We start from the raw sequence: 22,858 nt of genomic DNA, 5'->3' as shown, positions 1-22,858 counted from the left end.
TGATGATGATGATGATGATGATGATGATATTTTGTTCAGACTGTACAAGAGTTTGAACTGCGTCACTTCACAGTTTACGATAACTCACACTCTGATGCACGTGTGCCACTTCTCGAAGCAGTCCTCCACACATAGCACAACGTCACACTTTTTACAGTAGTAGAGCGTGCTTCTGCGCTTCTTATTCTGAGAACAAATACGTCGTCTTTGTTTTCCTTTGGTTGGCCAGTGTTGTGAATGTTTCACTTCCAGTCGACTCAGTTGGGCCCCAGATGAACTTGGCCTCCCCCGAGAAATGCCACTGACTGTGATATTCGCCTCATGCGACTGAAGAATCAAATCCCACACCAATATTTCGCGGAACTTTTTGTGTGTCATTTTTCCACCACATGACTTGTGTAATAGATATGCATTTAGAACAGTCATATGTAGAAGGTGGAAAAACAATTTCTTTGTCCACTTCCATGTCCTCCTAGCAATGCCATAACTGTTTACCATCCTGTCAGATTTATCAACAAAGCCCATGTGTGTACTGTAGTCTTCAATTACATGCGGTTTGACAGCATGGCCAGATTCATCTCTGAAGTTGCCATCCAATGGAGGAGGGTGCATATTCGTCAGAACATCACATCATGCTTGTCTTTCCAACAAACAACACTTAGATGCCCCTTGACTCTTGTAACAAATTCCCTTTTTTCAATTTCATTGACTTGGGCCGAATTTCTTGTGGCATTCCACGCCTATCATTGCGAACGGTGCCACATGAATTCATTTTCCTGTCTAAAAGATCATCAAATAAAGCAGGAGAACTGAAATAATTGTAAATGCAAATTTTGTATCCCAAGTCTTCTACTCTTCGAATTAGCTGGAGAACAATGTCATGTGTCGATGTAATTTCTTCTGTCGCAAGTTGCCTTTGTTTGCCCAAATAAACTGTCATGTCATAAGTATACCCAAACAAATCGCAAAGCTTGTAAATTTTTATACCAAATCTTTTGCGTTTCTTAGGAATATACTGACAAAAAATCACTCTTCCTTTGAACAACACTATGACTTCATCAACAGCAAGATGTTCTGCTGGATTGTAAAGTTCACAAAATTTGTTGTTGAGATTGTCAAAAATTTTTCTAATTTTCCAGAGACTATCATACTCTGGGTCATATCGATTGGGAGGAGCTTCATTATATTCAAAATGTAGGAATCTCAAAATATGGAAGAAACGGTCTCGTACCATAGTGTTACGGTAGAATGGAGTGTAGTATTGCTCATCTCTTGACCAATAATCTTTGAGGATGTCCCACTGATCGTGGCCCATTTGAATAATTATTGCCAAAAAGTTATATCTCTCTTCAATTGTAATGTCGGGCGGTTGAACAGAAGGGCCTGGAGCATCTTGGCATGCCAAAAATTGGTGGAAATATCTGTTGGTTTCTTGTAACAAGATTTGGAATATTTGTTGGAAAAACAGAATGAAAATGGAAAATGGAGAGGACTGTGCATTTATATTTGGAGCAGCTGATCTGTTGATTCCACTCAGAGGACCAGTGAAGTCTAGTACCTTTGGTGAATCCCTGGGTCTTCTATCATGTGATGATGACATATTTCTTCGAGGATGAATGAACTCACTGATATCTTCTAACTCTTCATCAGATTCCTCTTCCATCAATATTTCCTCCAGTTCTTCTGCATCGAGAAGTTTGAAATATCGGGCACATTTTCGAGGTTCCATCTTGGGGGGGGGGGTTCCAGCAAAATCGAATAAGTTATGTTGATTGACAAAGACTTGCAAAGTAACTGTAATAGTATGGTACAATAGACCAGAAGTGGCAGCAGTACAAGGGACTTAGTCCCACCCCACTAGCAATAAAAAATAATAAGCGTAATAGTAATCGAAAAGGTGCCAGTCTGACACTGATACGAAAAGTCACAGTGACGAAGATGCCTTTTACTCACAAAGTAATAGTGGCTCAGTGGGTTTATACCTCTTCCGAGACACAAAATAAAAATAATATACAAAGAAATATATGACAGTCTGACACTAATATTTTAACTTATAAAGAAATATTAGACAATCCAACACTGACTTCCTAACTGATAATTCGTCGCTAAAACCAATTCTTGCATGCGTCACACTTTCTTGAAGACTCTGGAAGCATTCACATGCAAGCACAGAAGAATATTTCATCAGTTCTTGAAACAAAGCTGGGCTATATTTGGCTGACCAGGTCATAAACAGTCATATCTAAACGTAAATAGTATCAAAACCAGTACCGTGATAAACAACTTCTTTGTTCAGAGCTAAGGAATGAACCACTGACATGACCTCATGTAGGTTTGTTTTGGTTTCAAACCCAAGGTCAAACTGTCACCACTCCCAAGAGTGCATGTGTCCTGCGTCACATATATGTGCCATTCGGCCAACTCCGGCTGCTGCTTGCGTCATATATATGTGTCATTCGGACATTAAAGGTTAAGTTTCCTGAGAAAATTCTGCATCAGCCAACATTTCTTTACAAAGGACATTTTCATCTCAGTATTCATCAAGGAATGGCATGATGGAGTCTGCAGGCACACACTTGAGACATCTGTATATATAAGGGCTATTCAGAATGTAGCCTGTATTTATTTGAGGAAACTAATGTAGAAGTGGGGGACAAAGTTGCTTGCGACCATGACATTCTTTAAGACATACGTGTCCCCTGGGTAGTGCAAATGAGCAACAAACCTGGCAAAGCTTCCCAAAAGAAAAGTGCAAACTTCTTCAAGATGCAACAAAGCAAGAACTTGAGTGCTCTCTATTGGGAAGAAAGAAGCAAAATGGGTTAAATGATCCCAAATGCAGCCATTGGAAACCAACCAATGTAGAAGCGGAGGGAGAGTTCACACAAGTGAGGTAGCATCACGACTCATTACCTTGTAAAGCATCACATAACCAGTCACCTAGTGTCTGTTCTTGTCCCTGCAAAGTGAGTTACATGTCCTGTGATTTATAATCCTGCCAGCTGTGAAATTTGTTCTGTTATCCACCTTCTTCATGCTAAAAACATGAGTGCTGGGGAAATCCATTGTGAATTATGCGAGGCACTTTATGGCAAAATATGAGTGAAGGAATTATAATCCAGTGGTGTAGAATGTTCAAAGATGGGCGAACAAATGTTCATGATGAAGAGTGAAGTGGTTGGCCATCTGTAGTGAGTGATGATCTTGTTCAAAGCGTTCACCAAAAATTTTGAGGAAGATAGAGCATGATTTCAGAACTTTTGTGTCAATTTCCACAAATTTCATGCAGCATTCCCCATGAGATTATTATAGTTAAGCTAGACTATCATCACAAATTTTGCACAAGATGGGTTCCAAAAATGCTCATGAGTGCACACAAAACAGAAAAAATGACTTCAGTTTTGATTTTCTTTCTTGGATGATACCACAAAGATGAGGACGAATTTCTCAATCACATCGTACAAGTAATAGGTGATGAAACCTGGGTTTCATTTGTGAATGTTGAAACCAAAGGGCAATCAAAGCAGTGGATGCACACACATTCACTAAACAAGCCAAAAAAGTTTAAACAAACAGTGTCTGCCTGCCAGAAAGCTGATGGCAACTGTTTTCTGGTACATGAAAGGAGTGCTGATGGTGAAAGTCATGCAAAAAGTACCTCAGTAACACCTTAAGTGTACTGTAAAACACTAAAAAAATTTAGTAGTGCTCCTCCATGGCAATGTGCTTCCACGTACAGCTGCTTGCACTCGACCAGTGCTGGAGCATTTCAGTTCAGACTTGTGTGACCACCTTCCTGATCTTGCTCTGAGTGACTACTACCTGTTTACCTACCTGAAGAACTGGTTGGGATCACATCACTTCAACAATAATGAGGAGTTGATGGAAGGTGTCAAAACATGGCTAAGCTCATAGGTGGCACTCTTCTTTGACACAGGCATAAAAAACTTATTCCCTCAATTCCGGCAGTGATTATGGTGAGAAGTAGCATAATTATGTATGCATTTTTTGTATTTCATATTTTTTTCCCATTGCTTGTTTTTCTAACAGCTCACTGGAGGTCACTTTTTGAATAGCCCTTGTAGTAAGTAATTTACAACATATCATGGTGTCTTGCTCGAGAACTGATAATTCTTCAAGGTCATCAAAAAACTCCATGCTGTAAACCTGACGGTTCATGCCCACTACTACAAACATCTACCTTGAGACCCTATTCTGAACCAGATATACACAGCTCAAAATTCTATTTATTAGTAGATATGTGCAAGCCTCAAATTTTCAAGAATAAAAATAAGATGTGAGTGGCTGTAATGTTCACAGTTGACAGGTATCACAAGACAATGAATTGAAAAACTTTGCCCAAGGTTTATGAGACATAATCTAATGTCACACCAAGGAATGAAAGATTAAATGAACTTACGAGAAACTGGCTGCATGGTATCTAGAACAGAGGACCAAGAATATTGTTGAGAACACAAGGAATGTGTGTGCTGGATGCATTTAAAGGTCACTTAACACTGGATGTAAAACCTGCAATTCATGCAATGAATCATCAAGGATAGAGGGATGACCTCATAACTAAACATTTGTGTGAATAGTCCCTTTAAGGATCATCTCTAACAATTGTATTCAAACAGCTCTTTTCTTTGCTTTTCCAACTGCAGAGGTTATCCAGTAATGAACAGAAACATGAATATGAAAGATTTGAGGCTTTCACGGCGGTGACTATGAAGAAAGCAGTCTTCTGGGATTTGGCACCATGTATAAGTGGTGTTAACCGACATTTCGGAGGAACGTATCGCCTCCATCTTCAGGGTAGAAGAAAATATAAGAATTCTGCAAGCGAAGAGACTGTGAGAACCAGTAAAAGCAGACAGTCTGCTTTTATGAAAGCTGAACTGGAAAGCTATGGAAGTGGTCCTGGCCTGCCTTAAGGTTCTCACAGCAGCATCTGTCCGGGGGGATTGAAAGATGCCATGGAAATCCTGTTAGGATAGCCAGTTACAGGCCCTCCTGAATATAAACTGGGAGCACTAACCACAAAATTAAAATACTAAAATCTAACATTCTGGAAAACCATAAATCTCATGAATACACATTATTTATTACAAATAAAACTGTAATGCACACACAGCATAACAATTCTGGCATGTCTGCTCTCTTACTGACTCAAGATTTTCAAATCAGCAAGCCAACATCTGCAGAGAGGCAGACAAATGGTGACAAAATTAGTCCAACATTTCTTGAAACCATAAGACTGGGTAAATTTTTCTACATATATGTTTGAAACACTTTTTGCTCTGATATACATTTAAGACCTATAAGTTAAAATCCAGATTTAGTTCTTTGTGTAGACTGAAATTATTGTCTGATTTTAACTAAAATTGGAATGGGCTGGCAAATTTTAATAAAATCTCTTTAATATCAAATTTCATGAAAATTCATTCGTCAGTTTTCAAGGTGTTACATGTGGACAAAAACAAACATACATGAAATGCTGAAGGACACATTTTTTAACTTTTCATTGTGAACACACCAAAAAACACCTTCAGACACACATTATCAACACATTCAATTTACCTGTGAAGCTACCCTGCTGTTTCCACGCTTTTTATTGAGCATCGACACTAATTTCTCCATTCTTTGCAGATAGATTTTGTAGGAACTGAGCAATGCCTTCTCAAATCTTTGCAATTGCAGTGTTTCTTTCTTTACTGAAACACATAGAAAGACTTAACTCAGCTCTATGCCTTTCCACCAGTCAATAAAGTAACATAATTTAAATCAGGATTTGGAAAGATTTTATAATAAAATAGTGTAGAAAGCTGAACACCAGTTTGGAGTACACACAGTTTTCAAACGCATTTCTTGTGATTTTTGACACTTATTTTCTTGATGTTTATGAACGGCAAATCAAAATTTATTATTCACAGACTTCAGCAGATGAGGTAGTACAGTGAACAGTCATATACTCTACTGCTGATAAAGTTAATGAACAGAAGAAATATTACATTTCCCAGAGGCATAAAACATTTTCTCCTTGAATTCTGCTAACTTTGCAACATTAAAAGAAAATTATTCAAATAAGAGCAAAAACCTCATTTCCGCACATAATTACCCCACATTTTTGTGCAATACATTTTACATTAAATAAAGAGTGGGGCAATTACACTGCTGTTCCCTATTTTTCTTTTTTCTTCTTTAAATCGGTATATTTATTCATGCCCAAAATCATACTTTCACCTGTCACAAATGCTTGTTTCTGAAGACACATATTCCACACAGTATATGAGTACAGTTTACTAATTCTCACTCTCTTTTTCATATCCGCTATTTTAAGTAATGCTAACATAGCTGCGAAACACACGATATAAACCATTACCTGGATAATGAAAGTCCTTTTTGGAATATTCTGATAGCAATTTTACTTCTGAATAATCCTTTCACATACCTTCTTAAATGTGTTGACTGCTAAAAGGATTTTACACAATGTTTAATTTAATGGGCACATTTATTTTTATTGATGCTCATTCATTATGTCTACCACATACACGACTGGACTATGACAAGTATATATTTGCAGGATCTGAGCTTCTCACAGTCGTGGTTATGAAGAGTTCTATCTTCTAGGGTCTGCCATGTAGTCTCCTGAAAGTGATCTGACATTTTGGAGTGCATGTTACCATCTTCATGGTCAAAGAATAAACCAAGCAAGAAACCATCATGAAGCAGGTAGCAACCGGCTTGCCCAAATTTTGGATCATATAGGAAACAGGAGGGAAATATATGATAAGAAGTCAGTTCCCACTGCCACGCCCACAGGACAGAATGAATCAACAGGACTGCAAGAACTTGCCAGTTCCCACTGGCCCTCTCACACAACCAAGTGAACGTAAAGGAGACTAGACCAGGATAACCAACATGGACCTGAAAAGGGCCATATCTGTGATGGTCTAGGAAAAACTGTGGGAAAAGCAGGAAGGGTGTGGTGGGCAAAGAACTTCTCTTCCATACGCCTCAGTGTTCCTACATTTAGTCAAGATTCACATTACCTCTCTGCCAGAGATCATTTCTGCATAACCAGTGTGTGTATTTCATGTCACTGGCTATTTTTGAAATTAATTAAATATTACTAATTATGTAACCGAGTTTCTTTAACTACTTATATAAAGAAATTACTTCATTATAATTACACTAAGTCTTCCAGGGACATGTTTTCACTAAATGCAAAAAGCCATTCGCCCAGAGATTTGATAAATATGAATTTTACTGCACATGGTACAGAAAATCGTTTTTTATTTTCTCCTCATAAATCAAGAGAGGCAACAGGGCACATGCAATTACACAAGAAAATATTGTCGTAATGAGAGACAATTGAGAGACAAAACATGTGAACTGAGAGACATAAACTTGACTTTATACATCAATTTTTGCACCCCAGGCAACAAATGCATCAAAGTGGCTTGTGTATTAGCTTTCTGAGTGCAAAGCTCACTCACAGAACCACCTGCCAAGACTTCATGGGGGTAAATGCAGTTGCATGGAAAACCCAGGACATTTCCTCAAATGACCTTCAAATGAGACATCATATGAACACCTATTCTTTCTTCTAAACATCAAAATGTCACACAGGATGTCCTACTATTGACAGAAATGTATTAATTCACAAAACATCAATCTCTTCAGCTACAGCAGTTTCAACATAATTATCTTGAGCCAATCTACTCAATACATGGCATGCATCACAAGTATACTTTACATTTCACTCCTGGATTATCTTGATGTTTGATCTGGTATGATGGAACAACATCCCTGAAGACTTCCAGCAAGGACACTATAACCAGTTTACACACTGTAATTCTCAACTCTGGTGTCTCTTCATTCATCATATCTAACAGCCGTTTGAAGTTCTTGGTCTGTTCAAGAGAGAAGTACCATTACTGTAAAACACTAGATGTTGAGTGGAAGAAACCAAAGATTCAGCACAATGTTAAGTGAGGCAACAGCCTAAGTGACATCATCTGATAAAGCATTCCAGCAAGTTAACAAACTAAGTCCATGGAGCAGAGGCCTTATTTACCTTTACTGTAAGAGACATTTAATTTTCTTGAGTTAATAGACAGCCCAAGAAGTTTTTCTGTTAAATGCTCAATTATGCAGTGACTCATAATGCAATGTACTTAAGGCATAAAAACTAGATTGTTAATTATGAATAAGTTTACTTGCATATGAAGTTTTGATACAACCATCCTTTATACAAACAGCATAGTTTCTGTTCCTGTGCAAGTACTTCAAGTTTTCATGCATTTGATTAGTTCTTTTTCAAAAAAATATATGTATCAAATTTGCTTTTAATGCAAAATTTAGGTTCACCACCATGTTCACAAAAGCCTGCCATGCCTGAGATTCTGTGTAACATTTTCTAACTTTCTGGTTTTTTATAGCGAGGAGCCACTAGTCCCCCACCCAACTCCCAAGATGGAGGATCACTTGCTGTCAGGTGTCTCTGACGTATTCATTATATTCACAGTCATCTTCCATTTGGTGGTTCTTTTCCACCTGGAACATGAGGACATTCCATGTCTTAATGACAAGAGACCTACTTAACATGAATATTAATTTAATTTACATCTTATAAGACTTTTACTACTGAGTACTGAAATTTTAATATTATCAGTGTCTTCAAAACTGCACTTAAAACTGAAATTGAAGGCTATTTCAAAATAGCTTAAACCAAAATAACTTTTGTACCAAACACACTCCAGAAATGAATTTGTGTTGGACAATGTCATGTTCCGGTCTTTCTAAAATGAACAAAAGGAGTCATCTTTCTACCTTTTACGACCATAGTACATACATATGAATTCTTTATAAAACACAACACTTCCAAAATTGTTCTCACTACTAAATACTAAATCACCATCACCATCATTACAGTTATTTACTTGCATGGAGATGAAATCAGTATCTGCAAGTATCTGTCATTTACTTAAGATGCAGGCAGTCATTTTAATCCTCCATCTTGGCATGGTTCACATTAATTTTTATACAGTGGGTTCTGGTTAATAGGGGCAAATCCTGGAGAACAAAAACAAATCAAGAACATAACCAGAATTTGCTTTGCTTATTTTGGAATCCATGCCATTTAGCTGGGCCAGTAGCTGCTACATGGCACACTTGTGATTACATCATAAATGAATCACTGACTCAGTCATTATAAATGAACATTTAGATACAGTTACTCTGTCATGCACTGAGTGAGTTTACTGTGGCATGTGCAGTGATTTTTTCATTTTAAAATTCAGACCCTTAGAGAAAAGCCTAGGAGAGATGTAACACTGACAAAATTGCATTATTTTATTAAATAAAAACAAACTGCCTAACACCAGTCATCAAAGCTGGCAGAAATAAGTGGACTGCTGAAAGCTACAATTGCATGTGTTGTATGGCAGCAACAGAGACTGCAAAATGAATGGACATTATGCCACAGACAAATGGGTAACTTCCCAAAAATGGAAGTGTGAAGGTAAGGATCCAGATGTTGAAGAGTGCCTCAATCAATGGTTCTCTATTGTAACTGGAAGAGGTGTTCTGTGTCAGTGGTCCAATGTTGAAAAGCAAGTCGGAGTGAGCTAAAAACCTGGGTCATAATGATTTCAAAGTTAGTTATTTTAATGGATATGCAGGTTTGGGATAAAATTCAAGAAGGCACACAGTGATGACATTGCTGAACAATGGAAATCCACCAATGCTGATGAAACAAATTTATTTTACGATGCCACGCTTGATGCTTCCCTACGCTACAAACATACAATTCTATCTGGTTCTAAGAAAGCAATGGATTATGTAACTGCGTTCTGATTTTCAAACATGTTAGGAACTGATAAATGGAAGCCACTAGTTATTGGATGTTATTGGTGTTTTAAGGGGATTAATAAGGACATCTAGTTTTAAATGGCTGGTTAATAATGAGTTGGGGCATGGAATTACAATGGAAATTGAGGAAAATTTTACAGCTTCTTGACATATGTGCAACACACCTTAATTTAAATTCTTTGAAAAATATGGAACTAGAATGTGTCTCTCAGCACCACATCCCTGGTACAGCCAATGGACATGGGAATCATACGAAATATGATGACCTTTTATCATGGAAATTGGTAAATTACATCCTTAAGGCAATGCAAGAAAATCTACTGACACCACCTTTAGCAGCTAAGGTCAGTGCAAGGACTGATCTTTCAAAAGCAGTACACTTGGTCATCGACTTATGACCACAAAAAATGAAAAATAAAAGCTGATTAAAATGTAGAAGTTTTTAAAAATAAATTATAAAGATGATAAAAAGATTAGAAAGGTTAAAAAATACTGTTATTTTATTAACATATACGGCCGACATACAAGCAGATCGACTTACAACCTGTCAGTCAACGAGAAGTCGGTCGTAAGTCGACGACCAAGTGTACAGTTAATCTCTGATAATTGGCAAAGAGTAAGCACCAAGACCATTCAGAACTGTTTTGCTCACTGGTTTTAAACATTCAGACTTGCTGATAGTGAAAAATGATGTCATACTGGAAATGTGCTACATCTGAAATTATGAAGATTTTTTTATGCATCAACAGTAATCTTCAACGTTACAATGAAAATGAAGATTGTGAGGAAGCAACTGTTGAATAAACTGAAGCAAAACACCAGAAGACATCAGAAGATCAGGAAACTGAGGATGATGACATAATCAAGTGTCAAGAAGTGACTAACCAGGATGATAGGAAATTTATTGCTGGAATATGACTTTATTTCATGCAAGAAGGGAATGAAGGCAGTCCTGTATCTGCACTATACATAAACCTGTGCTGATGTCAAGTTGTAGTCAATCAAGAGAACAGAGCAGAGTGCACTCAATCAATTCCTCAATTACTAACTGTTAAGAAACATTTGCATGTTTAATACATGAATGAATAAAATTTGTTTTTAGAATAAATACACTCAACTCTCAATTATCCGGGATAATGGTGGGGATAGAAATCACGATTAATCAAAAACCCAGTTAAGACAAAGTTTATTAAAAGTAGTACTGTAATACTGTACCTTCATAATACTATAGGCCTACCTGCATTTAAATTTATTCAACCTCATTTTTATGTCATCTCACTGCCTGTTTAATACTTTTTTACATTACACTGAAGTATGAATTAGTTATTTCAATCACAGTGTTCAACAACATCCAGCATTTTTTACGAATACAGTCAACTCTCGATTATCCGGGCTAATGGTGGGGATGGAAGTCACGGTTAATCGAAAACCCGGTTAAGCCAAATTTTATTATACGGGCTGGACGACTGTGAAGGGTCGGAGTTCGAGTCCCGGTAGGGTCAAGAATTTTAACTTCTCCAAATCGTCCAGACCGGCTCTGGGGTCCATCCAACCTCCTATCCAATGGGTACCGGGGGCTCTTTCCCCGGGGGTAAAGCGGCCGGGGCGTGAAGCTGACCACTCACCTCCAACTAGTGCCGAGGTCAAGAAAATTTGGATCTATACATCCACTCCCCCACACGCCTTAATGGCGTAGGGCTTAATTCGTTGAGCAGAGGAACAACTTTACCTTTTACCTTTTAATACCTTCATAATACTATAGACCTACCTGTATTTAAATTTATTCATCCTCATTTCTATGTCATCTCATGGCCTATTTAATACTTTCTTTACATTACACTCAGTATGAATTAGTTATTTCAATCACTGTTCAACAACATCCAGCACTTTTTACGGTCACACTTAACACTTAAAATAATTTAATACTGTCTTTTGCTTTTTCGCGGCATTTTCCTTTTTACGGATATCCGTACGAAGCCTACGTAATATTAGCTTGTCACTTAATAAACTGTCCTCTTCACTCTCAAGATAGTCTAGTAAGGATTCCAAATGATTAAGCGCAGCACCATGTGATACTTTCTTACTGGCAACACTGTCCACCTCTTCCTCATTCTCACTTTCTTCCCGCTCTTCTGGCTGCACCCCCATTGAAGTTACGATTTCGTCACTGCTTAACATTTCGAAGCCCGGTTCACACGAGTCACAGTTAAACCACTCTCTTATATTTTCCTCGTTGACTTCTTCACCACCATGAACTTGGTTAGCCACTTTTGTCAATTTTATGGCTATCTCATTTTCACTGAATCCAGTGAATCCATGGATTTCGTCATCTTCATTAGTGATGAAAGGCATCAGTTTCTTCCATGAATTTTTCAATACAGATGGCTTTACTGTATCCCACGCTGTTGAAATCTCGTATATGGCATCTAATACTGAAAAGGACTTCCAGAAACACGTCAGATCATTGCCTTCATCGATGTACTTTTGTAGCAAATTTGATCTGTAGATTCTCTTCATACTTGAGATAACTCCTTGATCCATTGGTTGGATAAGTGCGGTAACATTAGCGGGAAAATATTTCACAAAAATATTTCCATCATCTGACCTCAGGAGACTTTCGTTAGGATGTGAGGGCGCATTGTCAATGAGGAGCACAGCTTTCTCAGGTAGGCCTTGGGATTTTAGATGGTCACGAACTTGAGGCACGAATTTAAAATCAAACCATTCTTTAAATATCGCTCTATTCATCCAAGCTACTTTCTGGTTAAAATAATGGATAGGCAGACTTGAAGCTACTGTTCCTTTAAAAGAGCGTGGTCTTTTCGCTTTGCCGATAACTACTGGTATTAGTTTGTGTGTTCCTGATGCATTAGAACAGCACAAGACTGTCAATCTCTCCTTACTGGATTTGTGACCTGGAGCCTGTCTTTCATTTTGAAATGCCAATGTTCTGGTTGGCAAGCATTTCCAATAAAGACCCGTTTCATCGGCATTATAGATTTGTTCTGGCAGCAGATTTTCACTTTTCACAAAACTATCAAAATTGGTGCAAAATTGATCTGATGCTGACAAGTCCCCTGACAATTTCTCACCTTGAATACTGATTTCTCGTATTCCATGACGCTGCTTGAAACGTGTTAGCCAACCGGAAGAAGCGTCAAAACTCCCTTCTAGTTCAAGTGCTTCGAAAAAATATTTAGCTTGTTTAGCACAAACTGGTCCTGTTATTGTTGTTCCCTGTGCCCTTAGTTGATTAAACCAGGTCAGCATCGCTTTGTCGAGATCATCGTATGTTGATTTCTTCATGGTTTTTCTCTTCTTCATTCCGCTTGAATTAGAAGACGAAGCAAAGGAAATTAACTCATTCTTTTGTTTTTTCAAATCACGAACAGTTTGTTCTCCAATACCGTATTGCATTGCTAATTGTTTAACTACAGCTCCTTTTTCCAGCTGATTGATAATTTCAAGTTTCTGTTGAATACTTAACACAACACGCTTCCTTTTAAACCCCGACATTTTGCTAACGCACTTGAAGATCTATATTAAGAAACTGATACTTACTTTCACAATGCACTCTCACACTGAGATGGTACCGTTAAATAACCTGGGGCGGTGTATTTGTCCTTGAAACTTTCCAAAAATTCTTGCATTCTTTCACCCCCACCCTAGAACATTGTGTTCGCATAACGGGACGAAATAATGCAGAGCTCGGTTCACACTAGTGCGAAAATAGTGTTAAACTCACCATGTGAAACAAAAGTGAATGAATATTAAACAACATATAAACTAAAAAAAAAAAGCCCCGGTTAAGCCGCAAACCGGTTAATCCGCCCCCGGATAATCGAGAGTTGACTGTATTCACACTTAACACTTAAAAAATTTAATATTGTCATTTGCTTTTTCACGGCAATTTCCTTTTTATGGATATGTGTACGAAGCCTACGTAATATTAGCTTGTCACTTAATAAACTGTTCTCTCCACTCTCAAAATAGTCTAGTAAGGATCCCAAATGATTAAGAGCAGCACCATGTGATATTTTCTTACTAGCAGCACTGTCCACCTCTTCCTCATTCTCACTTTCTTCCCGCTCTTCTGGCTGCACCCCCACTGCTTAATATTTCATTTTGAAATCCCAAAGTTCTGGTTGGCAAGCGTTTCCAACGACCTGTTTCATCAGCAATATAGATTTGTTCCGGCAGCAGATTTTCACTTTTCACAAAACTATCAAAATTGGTGCAAAATTGAACTGATGATGACAAGTCCCCTGACAATTTCTCACCTTGAATACTAATTTCTCATATTCCATGATGCTGCTTGACACGTGTTAGCCAACAGGAAGAAGTGTCGAAACTTCCTTACAGTTCAAGTGCTTCAGAAAAAATTTTGCTTGTTTAGCACAAACTCATCCTGTTATTGTTGTTCCCTGTGCCCTTAGTTGATTAAACCAGATCAGCATTGCTTTGTCGAGATCATCATATGTTCATTTTTTCATGGTTTTTCTCTTCTTCATTCAGCTTGAATTAGAAGACGAAGCAAAGGAAATTAATTGATTCTTTTGTTTTTTCAAATCACGAACAGTTTGTTCTCCAATACCATATTGCATTGCAGAGCTCGGTTCACACTAGTGCAAAAATAGTGTTACAACTCACCATGTGAAACAAAAGTGAATGAATATTAAACAACATATAAGCCTCAAAAAAGCCCCGGTTAAGGCACAAACTGGTTTATCCGCCTCCGGATAATTGAGAGTTGAGTGTATATTTCTGTGTATTTGCACCAATTTTTTCAGTTCATCTGAAGTCACTCACTCAATAAACGGAAAGCTTATCTACTCTTATGTCCATATACCTCTTTAACCCTTTACATGCAACTTCGAATACCGGGTACAACCGCTTAATTGAGGCGAAGTACTCTAGTCCTGATTTATTCCAATTAACTGGGATCCACTATATTTCTGCTTTCATCTTACATACAGATTGAAAATAAACCACTTAGTTCATAGTTATGCAGAAGGGTTCAGTTGATAAATTAAACTGTATCAACTGTTGACAGAAGTCAAAAAATATAGAAACCAAAATGTGCAACAGGACAAAATATTAATGGTGAGCATACAAAAGGTGCTTTGGGAAAATGGAGCAAACATAAAAAACCAAATCTAGACACTGTGAGTTGTCTGAGATACACCTGACATAAGATATGTTTTGGGAGCTGCCTCTACTCCCATCTTCAGGTGATTTGTTACCATTATACTCACAGACATGTTTTTCTTTCTTATTTCATTACTAGCTGTACCCGGCCACGCGTTGCTGTGGCTCAGTCTGGTGAAACAATTGATGGCATTTCAAAATGTGATTGTCTTCATTCTCTCAAATCATTAATCGGTATGAATAATAGTTCATTGCGCGGCATTTCATATTTGTTTCTTCGCCACTGACTGGATTTATCATCTTAACGTTGAAGTGCTATCCATCGGCACCATCCCAAAAAATGATTGGATATCGCAGGGCATCGTAGCATCGATGAGTTTCTGCAACTTTTGTCAATTGATCGTTTCTCTGATGAACAACAATATCTCTAGGTTGGAACTGATCTCTGACTATAACAATTGCCACTTTGTCTATAGTTGGAGCATTGAATCTTCGCACATGTTGTCCAGCAGGCGTTTTGTCAGCATTAATAATCTTGTGTGTATCAGATGGCATCATGTCAATTAATGTTTTGAACAAACACACTAAATTGTTTCTTCGTGAAGAAGCTTTTGCAGTTGGGAAACGATGGACCGTTTTATGCTGGTAAAATTCTGCAGCATGCATTCAATTCATCATTGCTATCGCCGATGAAATACATTTGTAGGAATTTGTTGACCATCTGGGAACGGAAGCAGGGAGCCGCCTTTATGACAAATTTGTCCTTTCACTTTGAAAGTTGGCATGAATGGAGCTGTTATGATTTCTGTGCCAAACGACGTCATTTGGAAGCATGAGTTGTATTTCCTGATGTTAGATAGGACATGCTTTGATTCGGCGGTATGTCCGGCAAGCAAAGTTTTTAATGGCTCTGGCAGTTCTCCAAGATGAGTTAGTTTAATTTTTCCTGCGGCGCAACACATTCCTTTCGTTTCTCCATTAAATTTCAGAGCTTTGCAATAAGGACACACTTCAGTCATAGTGCCGATGAGAACATGCCGGCTCAAACTATAATCTTCAGCTGGGCTGTACCGGAATGCAAGGCAACTGTAATCGCGTGATTGCTGAGCACGGAGTCGTGTTTGACGCCGATCTGCTGTTTCTTGTTGACGTCCTTCAGCCACTCTCATCCTGTCACGTTCATTCTGTTGAGAACGAAGCAGATCTGAAGCTGCAGAACGCGATCACCATGCTCCCAACCGTGCATCCTCAAGTCTGGCTGCACGTCACTCTGCTGCTTCCTCAGAACATATTTGAGCCATTCTTTGCCTGTTTCGCTCGTTCGCTGATGCCTGTTCTTCCCCAGTTTGATTTGCAATTACTCGTCACACTGCTTCCGCTCCACAAGTACAACGACCTAAGTTTGATCTTCTGCGAGGCATTATTTGGATGAACTAAAGCAGATCAATTGCACCGAAGTAGTAGAAAGAAAGTTATAACAAAAACGTATAAAATTGCAAAACATTAAAAAAGGAAAGAACACAAACTGGAAAACAAAGAAGAAACAAAAAAAAAAATACTAACGAAATATTTCAATTCAAATGCAGATCAATCGACACAGCTCAATTCCACTGCCAATTGCACTGAAAAGTAAGGAAAACAGTTAAGAAAACAAAATGAAAAACAATGAAAGAAGAAAAAAATAAACTACTCACGAAATGAATGCTGTGGTAAACGATACAGCTCAATTCCAATGCAATGTCACAAGAAATAATTAAATCAAAATGAATGAATTCAATCCCCCTTTTATGCCCCCGGCTGCTGCTATGCAAATGAACCTTTGTTATAACCATGGAAACGCTGCTTTGTTGATTCCATGATTCCTACGCAACGACCCACTGTTATTGCGTTGTCTCTGTGAGAACGCTCCGTGTATTCGTCGTAACCGTGGAGATTCGATGTTCTCGACACAACGGTTTTCTTTCTCTCCCATTTAACCAGACTGAGCCAAGCAACGTGTGGCCGGGTACAGCTAGTACATGCACGCATTCAAATGCAACGTTGTGTCAAAATTTCAAAGCAATCGGTGAAGAACTTTTGGGGATTTAAGATTTTGAACAAACGATCATTTACAGTTTTATTTATATAGATTGGTGGTGATGGTATATGAAATATACCACAGAAAATGAACAATGTCCAACATAATATTCATATTGTGACGTGGACGGCGCAACGTTCGGTGACCCCCCCCTCCCAGCGGTGATGTAACAGCATCAGAGCAACTGCCGCTGCTATGGTAACAGGCCAGTCAAAACTCCGTCCCCCTCCCCCATGGTGTTGTAACAGCACTTCCCACTGTGACATAACAGGGGACACCGCTGTTGACACGAGGCAACAGGGAACAGTATAAAAGGCCAGCTGAGTAGTGTGTGAGCAAGAGTGTGTGCTCAGGAGTGACACAGTGTGGATCGTGAAGTCACCGAGTGCAGTAGAAGTCTAGCAGTCACCAAGAGCAGTGGAGGTAATTGTGATACTGCCAATGGCAGTAATTGTGTAAAATTGTGAACTGTATAAGTGTAAGAACAAATGTGCAATAAATTCACTAGATCCAAGATGGCGTGAAGTTATTTGTCGCGTGACATATAGCCAACACGCAACAATATGTAGTGAATCAATCTCTGTCAACAAACTTTAGAGAAATGAAAGAATAATGTGATGCTCACCTTCACAGTGTTAATAAAGTCATGTGATAGAAACTAAAAGCTGAGTTCGGATTGATAACTGGATTTATTGAATGCCTGTAAGTCATAACTACAAATAACTATAATGGTCTCACTAATTTACACTCTACAGATCATTAGAACTACATCACACATAAAATCCAGTGTTTATTCACTAGTTGTTGCTAGGCAGTGGCTGCTAACAATGCAACTTAAAACGGTTAACTGGAGACTATGGCCTCTGACTGACTGTTGACTTAGTGGCTTCTCCAGTTGGACCGTACAGATAACGCCATATCCTCTACTGCTGCTGTGGAAACGTGCTTACGGCATTGCTGCCTATCAATGGCCACATCTATTTGTTCCATTATTCTAGCATTCAGCCATCATGTTACAATATCAACCTGTTAATGTTGATGTTATATTTTAGCGTCCTGTTGCACTGATTTAAGTCCATGATTTATTTAATCCGTCTTGCAGTGCATACACTCATTTATTTCCTTCTCTCCCTCGCACTACATGTTTCGGCATAATAATGCCATCTTCAGGTGCTTACTTATCCACGTCAAACCAGTTCATTGCATGCCATGTTCACACATTAAAATAACTAAAATATGTATCTATCATATACATTGTCAAACGTTAAAAATATTAAAATTGTTCAGGATACCACATCGCTACGTCGCCCCTCACTACGTCAGTCACGCCCATTCTCCTTTGTTGGAGCACTCCTTCACTATCTTGTGTGTTGTGCTTTTGTTGTGTCGTGCTCCTGCGACTGCGTGTGTTATACTGTTGGGCTTCCTGGGTATGTGTCTGGGTATGTATCCTGAACAATTTTAATATTTTTAACGTTTGACAATGTATATGATAGATACATATTTTAGTTATTTTAATGTGTGAACATGGCATGCAATGAACTGGTTTGACGTGGATAAGTAAGCACCTGAAGATGGCATTATTATGCCGAAACATGTAGTGCGAGGGAGAGAAGGAAATAAATGAGTGTATGCACTGCAAGACGGATTAAATAAATCATGGACTGTTAATGTTGTCTTAAGAACAGTTAATACATGGCAAATATAATGCATAAATAAACTCATTAAAAAAAATACCTTCACTTGTGGATTTTCCAGCAAGCCACTAGCAAGAACACCTATGAGAAGTCTACGTTTACGTAGTGCCTCTTCACGAGATGCCAGCAATTCTGCTGTGCTGACTGGTCGGCTGGGGTCTATAAAATCAGTTCTCTCAATGTCAAGTTCATTCTCCAGTTCAGCATCACTGTCAGTTTCAGTTTCCTCAGGTTTGGGAATAACTTCTTCTTTTGCTGGCTCTGGTTCTTCTTCTAGAAAATGTATTTCATTATTTTCCATGCAAAAATAGGTATGAATTTTGTATAACTTTCTAATGAGATTGCTTATTTGTACACATACTGATAATGAATGGTAAATATCTTAATTATAATAAATAATGGAAAGAATCTGTACAAAATGTCAAGTTTATTTGCATATTCTCTATATTTTGCAAAAAAAAAAAAAAGTGATTGGGGAACCTCGGTTCCCAGGATTAACGTTGAAAACGGTATTAAATTAGGATTCTTATTGGAATAAATGTACTTTGTACATTAAAATTGTAATTTTATTGAAACATTGATATATGTTCCAAAAGCGTTTAGTTTGTAGTTATGCCAATGAGTTGAGAAGCTTGGTGATTGATTGTGCTCAAGACAGGGCTATGACAGCTAAAGTACAAAACATAGTGGGAAGATCACACAACAGGATATCTTCCATAGTGCATTAAGTGGAGATATTGAATAAATGACCAATGAAGAGACCAAATGAAGGTAGATGTACACAATTCAGCAGGGAAAGAGTGGACCAGACACAAAGAAACTTATTACAGGGCAAATCAAAAGGTAGGAGTCACTGTCAAAAGAAGACCCAACCCTATCAAAAGATCATGACAAATACAATGAATACAATAATAATTTCACCTCATTTCTACAGTAATTAATTCAGTACAGTACAATCTCCATACCATTAAAATCCTCTGCAACAGAACGATAAACCAATCCTCCTTTTGTTTTTATTGGTAACAAATGTTTAATCCTCTTTGGTTCCAACTCAGGAACTCTTTCCTCATAATTCCCTTCCACATCCACTTCATCTTCTCCATCCTTGTCTCGCTTCCTTTTACGATCCTTTTGCTTGTTTCTGAAAGTAATAACGTATGAACACCACTGTCATTCCAAGAGAATTACCAGTTGATTTCCATTCAAGCCTTACACAAACAAGTACTGGCATTGCATAACCTCTGTAAATGATACAACATAAAAATAAGCAACCTAATGTGAAGTCTTGTTGCTGTTTCTCAACTGTCATTGTGTCTGCAAGACACAAAGGAAAACTGCATCACAGTCTTGCTGAAATGCAGCTTTATTGTGCCTCCAGACATGGTCAGCATTGACCTATCTGGCTATCACCTGCCTTGCCAAGGGTATAAAATCCATTTCTGATCTGGAGACAGCATCAGGGTGGATTCTGTAACACCAGTGACAGGTAGGTCTAGGGGTAACACAGACTTATATTTGGGAGGTGTTCAGTCCAAATCTCTGCTGGGATAATGGTTATACTCATTAAGGTTTTTCACGGTTTTCTTCAGTCCCTACAGGCAAATGCATGGTTCATACCTCAACTAGGCCATTACTGCATCCTTCAAAACTCCTGATTCATCATTCATCACTCACTGTATCGCCTGAAGCTATAATCTTAATAATGGCATGGTAGTTAAATAATAAAACTACAGAAAAGAGAGAATGCCAGTTGGCAGAGGTGACCCACAGTTTAACGTCAGACTGGAACCATGTTTTCAATGGACATCAGTAAACATTTACCAGACTGCACTGTGTCACATCTCAAATGACAGTAATCTTCATTTATTATATTTTATTAATTATAGAAATTGTGAAATTATATCTGGAAAATTTAATGCACCCTGTTATAGGTGCAATTATATGCAGAAATGGGCCACTGAATTACTTGTATGTAATCCTTAATGCATGGTTTGGAGACAATTGGATATCATATGTCATTGCAAGGGTTGAGAAGGCCCACCTATTATACATACATTCATTCATTCATTCATTCATTCATCATGTCATTATCTGAACTTCCTGCACTGTATTTTTATCTTCCGATCATTATCTGGAATTTTAATATTTTTTTACCATTTTAAGACAGCCTCATTACTGTCACCATAAAGTCTAATAAGTTTAGCAATGTTTCTGAGGAATGTTGGTAAACGTCTACGAGACTACATGGCATCGAATCCCTGAAAATAGTAACCATCACCGCCATGAGAACGCTAAATTTCAGTAACAATAATGTTTTACATAAGTTTGTAGGTATATTTCTGATCTACTTCTATATAAATTTTACACATCTAGATCCAACTGTTTATTATCTGTCACCAACCAACAGAAAGCTGAATACACACTCTGTTATGGTTCCCGTCTAGCTGTTGTACATACTAATAAAAATTACACAAACAAAAAGGGCATATCATCTAAATAAAACTATTACCATATTATAACATATTGTGACATGTTGCGCAAAGGAGAACCCCCCACCAGCAGTGACGCGGCGGGTGAGTCAGCACTCCCCTCCCCCTCCTCCGCACAGTAACGTAACGATGACGCAACAGGATTGTTACGGTAGTAACAGCAGTTACTACCGCTAGCGTTGCTAGCAACACAGTGCCAGGCAACAAGGGTGCTTATTACGTGGCCGTTTTCTGTATTGTCCGATCAAGGCTACATAAGGAGCAGCGAAGGCTATTCACAGTCAGTTGTACTGAGTCAGTCAGTCAGTCAGTCAGTCCTGGAGCTACCTATGAGTCAGTCCTGGAGCTACCTCCGAGTTAGTTCCAAGTTAGCCAGCAACCAGTCAGTTGTATTGTGGCATTTGGAGTGTACTATTTGTGATACTGCAGATAGCAGTAATCGTAAATCTGTAATTTGGGTGATTGTAAGTGCGAATGTGAAATAAAATTCGCTACATCAAATACGGTGTGAAGTTATTTGTCGCGATATACGCCCAATACGTGACAACTGGTGTCAGAAGTGGGATTTGAACTTACACACGTGACCGACGAGATTCGATCTCAAGACACGTGACAATTTGGTGTCAGAATTTTTACGAGCTTAAATACGCCTCAGAGAATTTTACTGCTACAAAATGGAGATGCAGCAGATGATGGAACTTCTCCTGAAAGAAATCAGAACCATTCACGAGAAGGAGGAGGCAAACAGGAAGAAAGACAAAGAAGAGATGGAGGAAAAGAGAAGGAAAGAGAAGGAAGAGATGGAGGAAAAGAGGAGGAAGGAGAAAGAAGAAATGGAGGCCAATAGGAGGAAAGACAAAGAGGATTTCCTGGCGAAATTAGACTCCTATCAAGAAAAGGCAGATAGCCTGCTGACAAAATTAGCCGCCGACTTCAATGCCTGGCAGGAAGAGACATTGGCCTGCCCAGTGGACACAATACCTGCGACGGCACAACAAGAAGAGGTTCCCATAGTGATACCGGTCGGAGTGACGATGGCCTGCCAAGAAAGGGAGGCACGTCCAGAAGAAGAAGAGCCGACTTCAGCGAACAGGAAACCTGAGGTGGCAGAACTACTAGAGGTACCCATACAAGACGCCGAAGTAATGCCGGTCGGAGAACCGAAGAAGAAAAGGCGCAGGGACCGACATCGACGAAATATAAAGAATTCGACGCGGGAAAACTGTGGACCAAGGATGAAGTTGGCTGCCCCCTGCAGGAAGACATCCCGTCGCGCGACAGTGGCACGACGTTGGAGAATTGCCTTCAAGACGGATATTCCCCTGGGAACCTTCGGATGCCAGCGGAAAGAAGTGACCGCCACCGGAATAAAGATTACACGCTGTGTAGGACACAGGCGTATGGGACAAATCAAGAATAAGGTCGCACCGGAAATCACCAAGAAACGGACGTTCGGGAAGAGACTGTGGAAAGGCCCGGAACGCCACACTGGCATCAGGAACCGAGGCCTGAGACAGCAACTACAACGCAGAAATGAAGTGAAGGACCTAGGCGGCGGACAGCCGCGATAT

The 22,858-nt window shown here is 38.8% G+C and overlaps 1 protein-coding gene across 1 annotated transcript in view; it reads right to left on the bottom strand.

The window, feature by feature from the left end:
• Window positions 1-22,858, bottom strand: part of LOC111873149 (nucleolar complex protein 3 homolog) — a 52,639-nt gene that overhangs the window by 23,595 nt on the left and 6,186 nt on the right. The window contains exons 3-6 of the mRNA XM_023867613.2: window positions 19,764-19,939; window positions 18,839-19,071; window positions 7,760-7,916; window positions 5,581-5,714 (exon numbers count right to left, since the gene is read on the bottom strand). Coding sequence (XP_023723381.1) covers window positions 5,581-5,714; window positions 7,760-7,916; window positions 18,839-19,071; window positions 19,764-19,939 — 700 coding nt within the window. The remainder of the gene's footprint in view (window positions 1-5,580; window positions 5,715-7,759; window positions 7,917-18,838; window positions 19,072-19,763; window positions 19,940-22,858) is intronic.

Source organism: Cryptotermes secundus, unplaced genomic scaffold, assembly GCF_002891405.2.
Source record: "Cryptotermes secundus unplaced genomic scaffold, Csec_1.0 scaffold259, whole genome shotgun sequence".
Taxonomy (NCBI): Eukaryota; Metazoa; Arthropoda; class Insecta; order Blattodea; family Kalotermitidae; genus Cryptotermes; species Cryptotermes secundus.
Note: the sequence above shows the minus strand (reverse complement) of the source record. Positions and strands in the feature narration are given on the sequence as shown.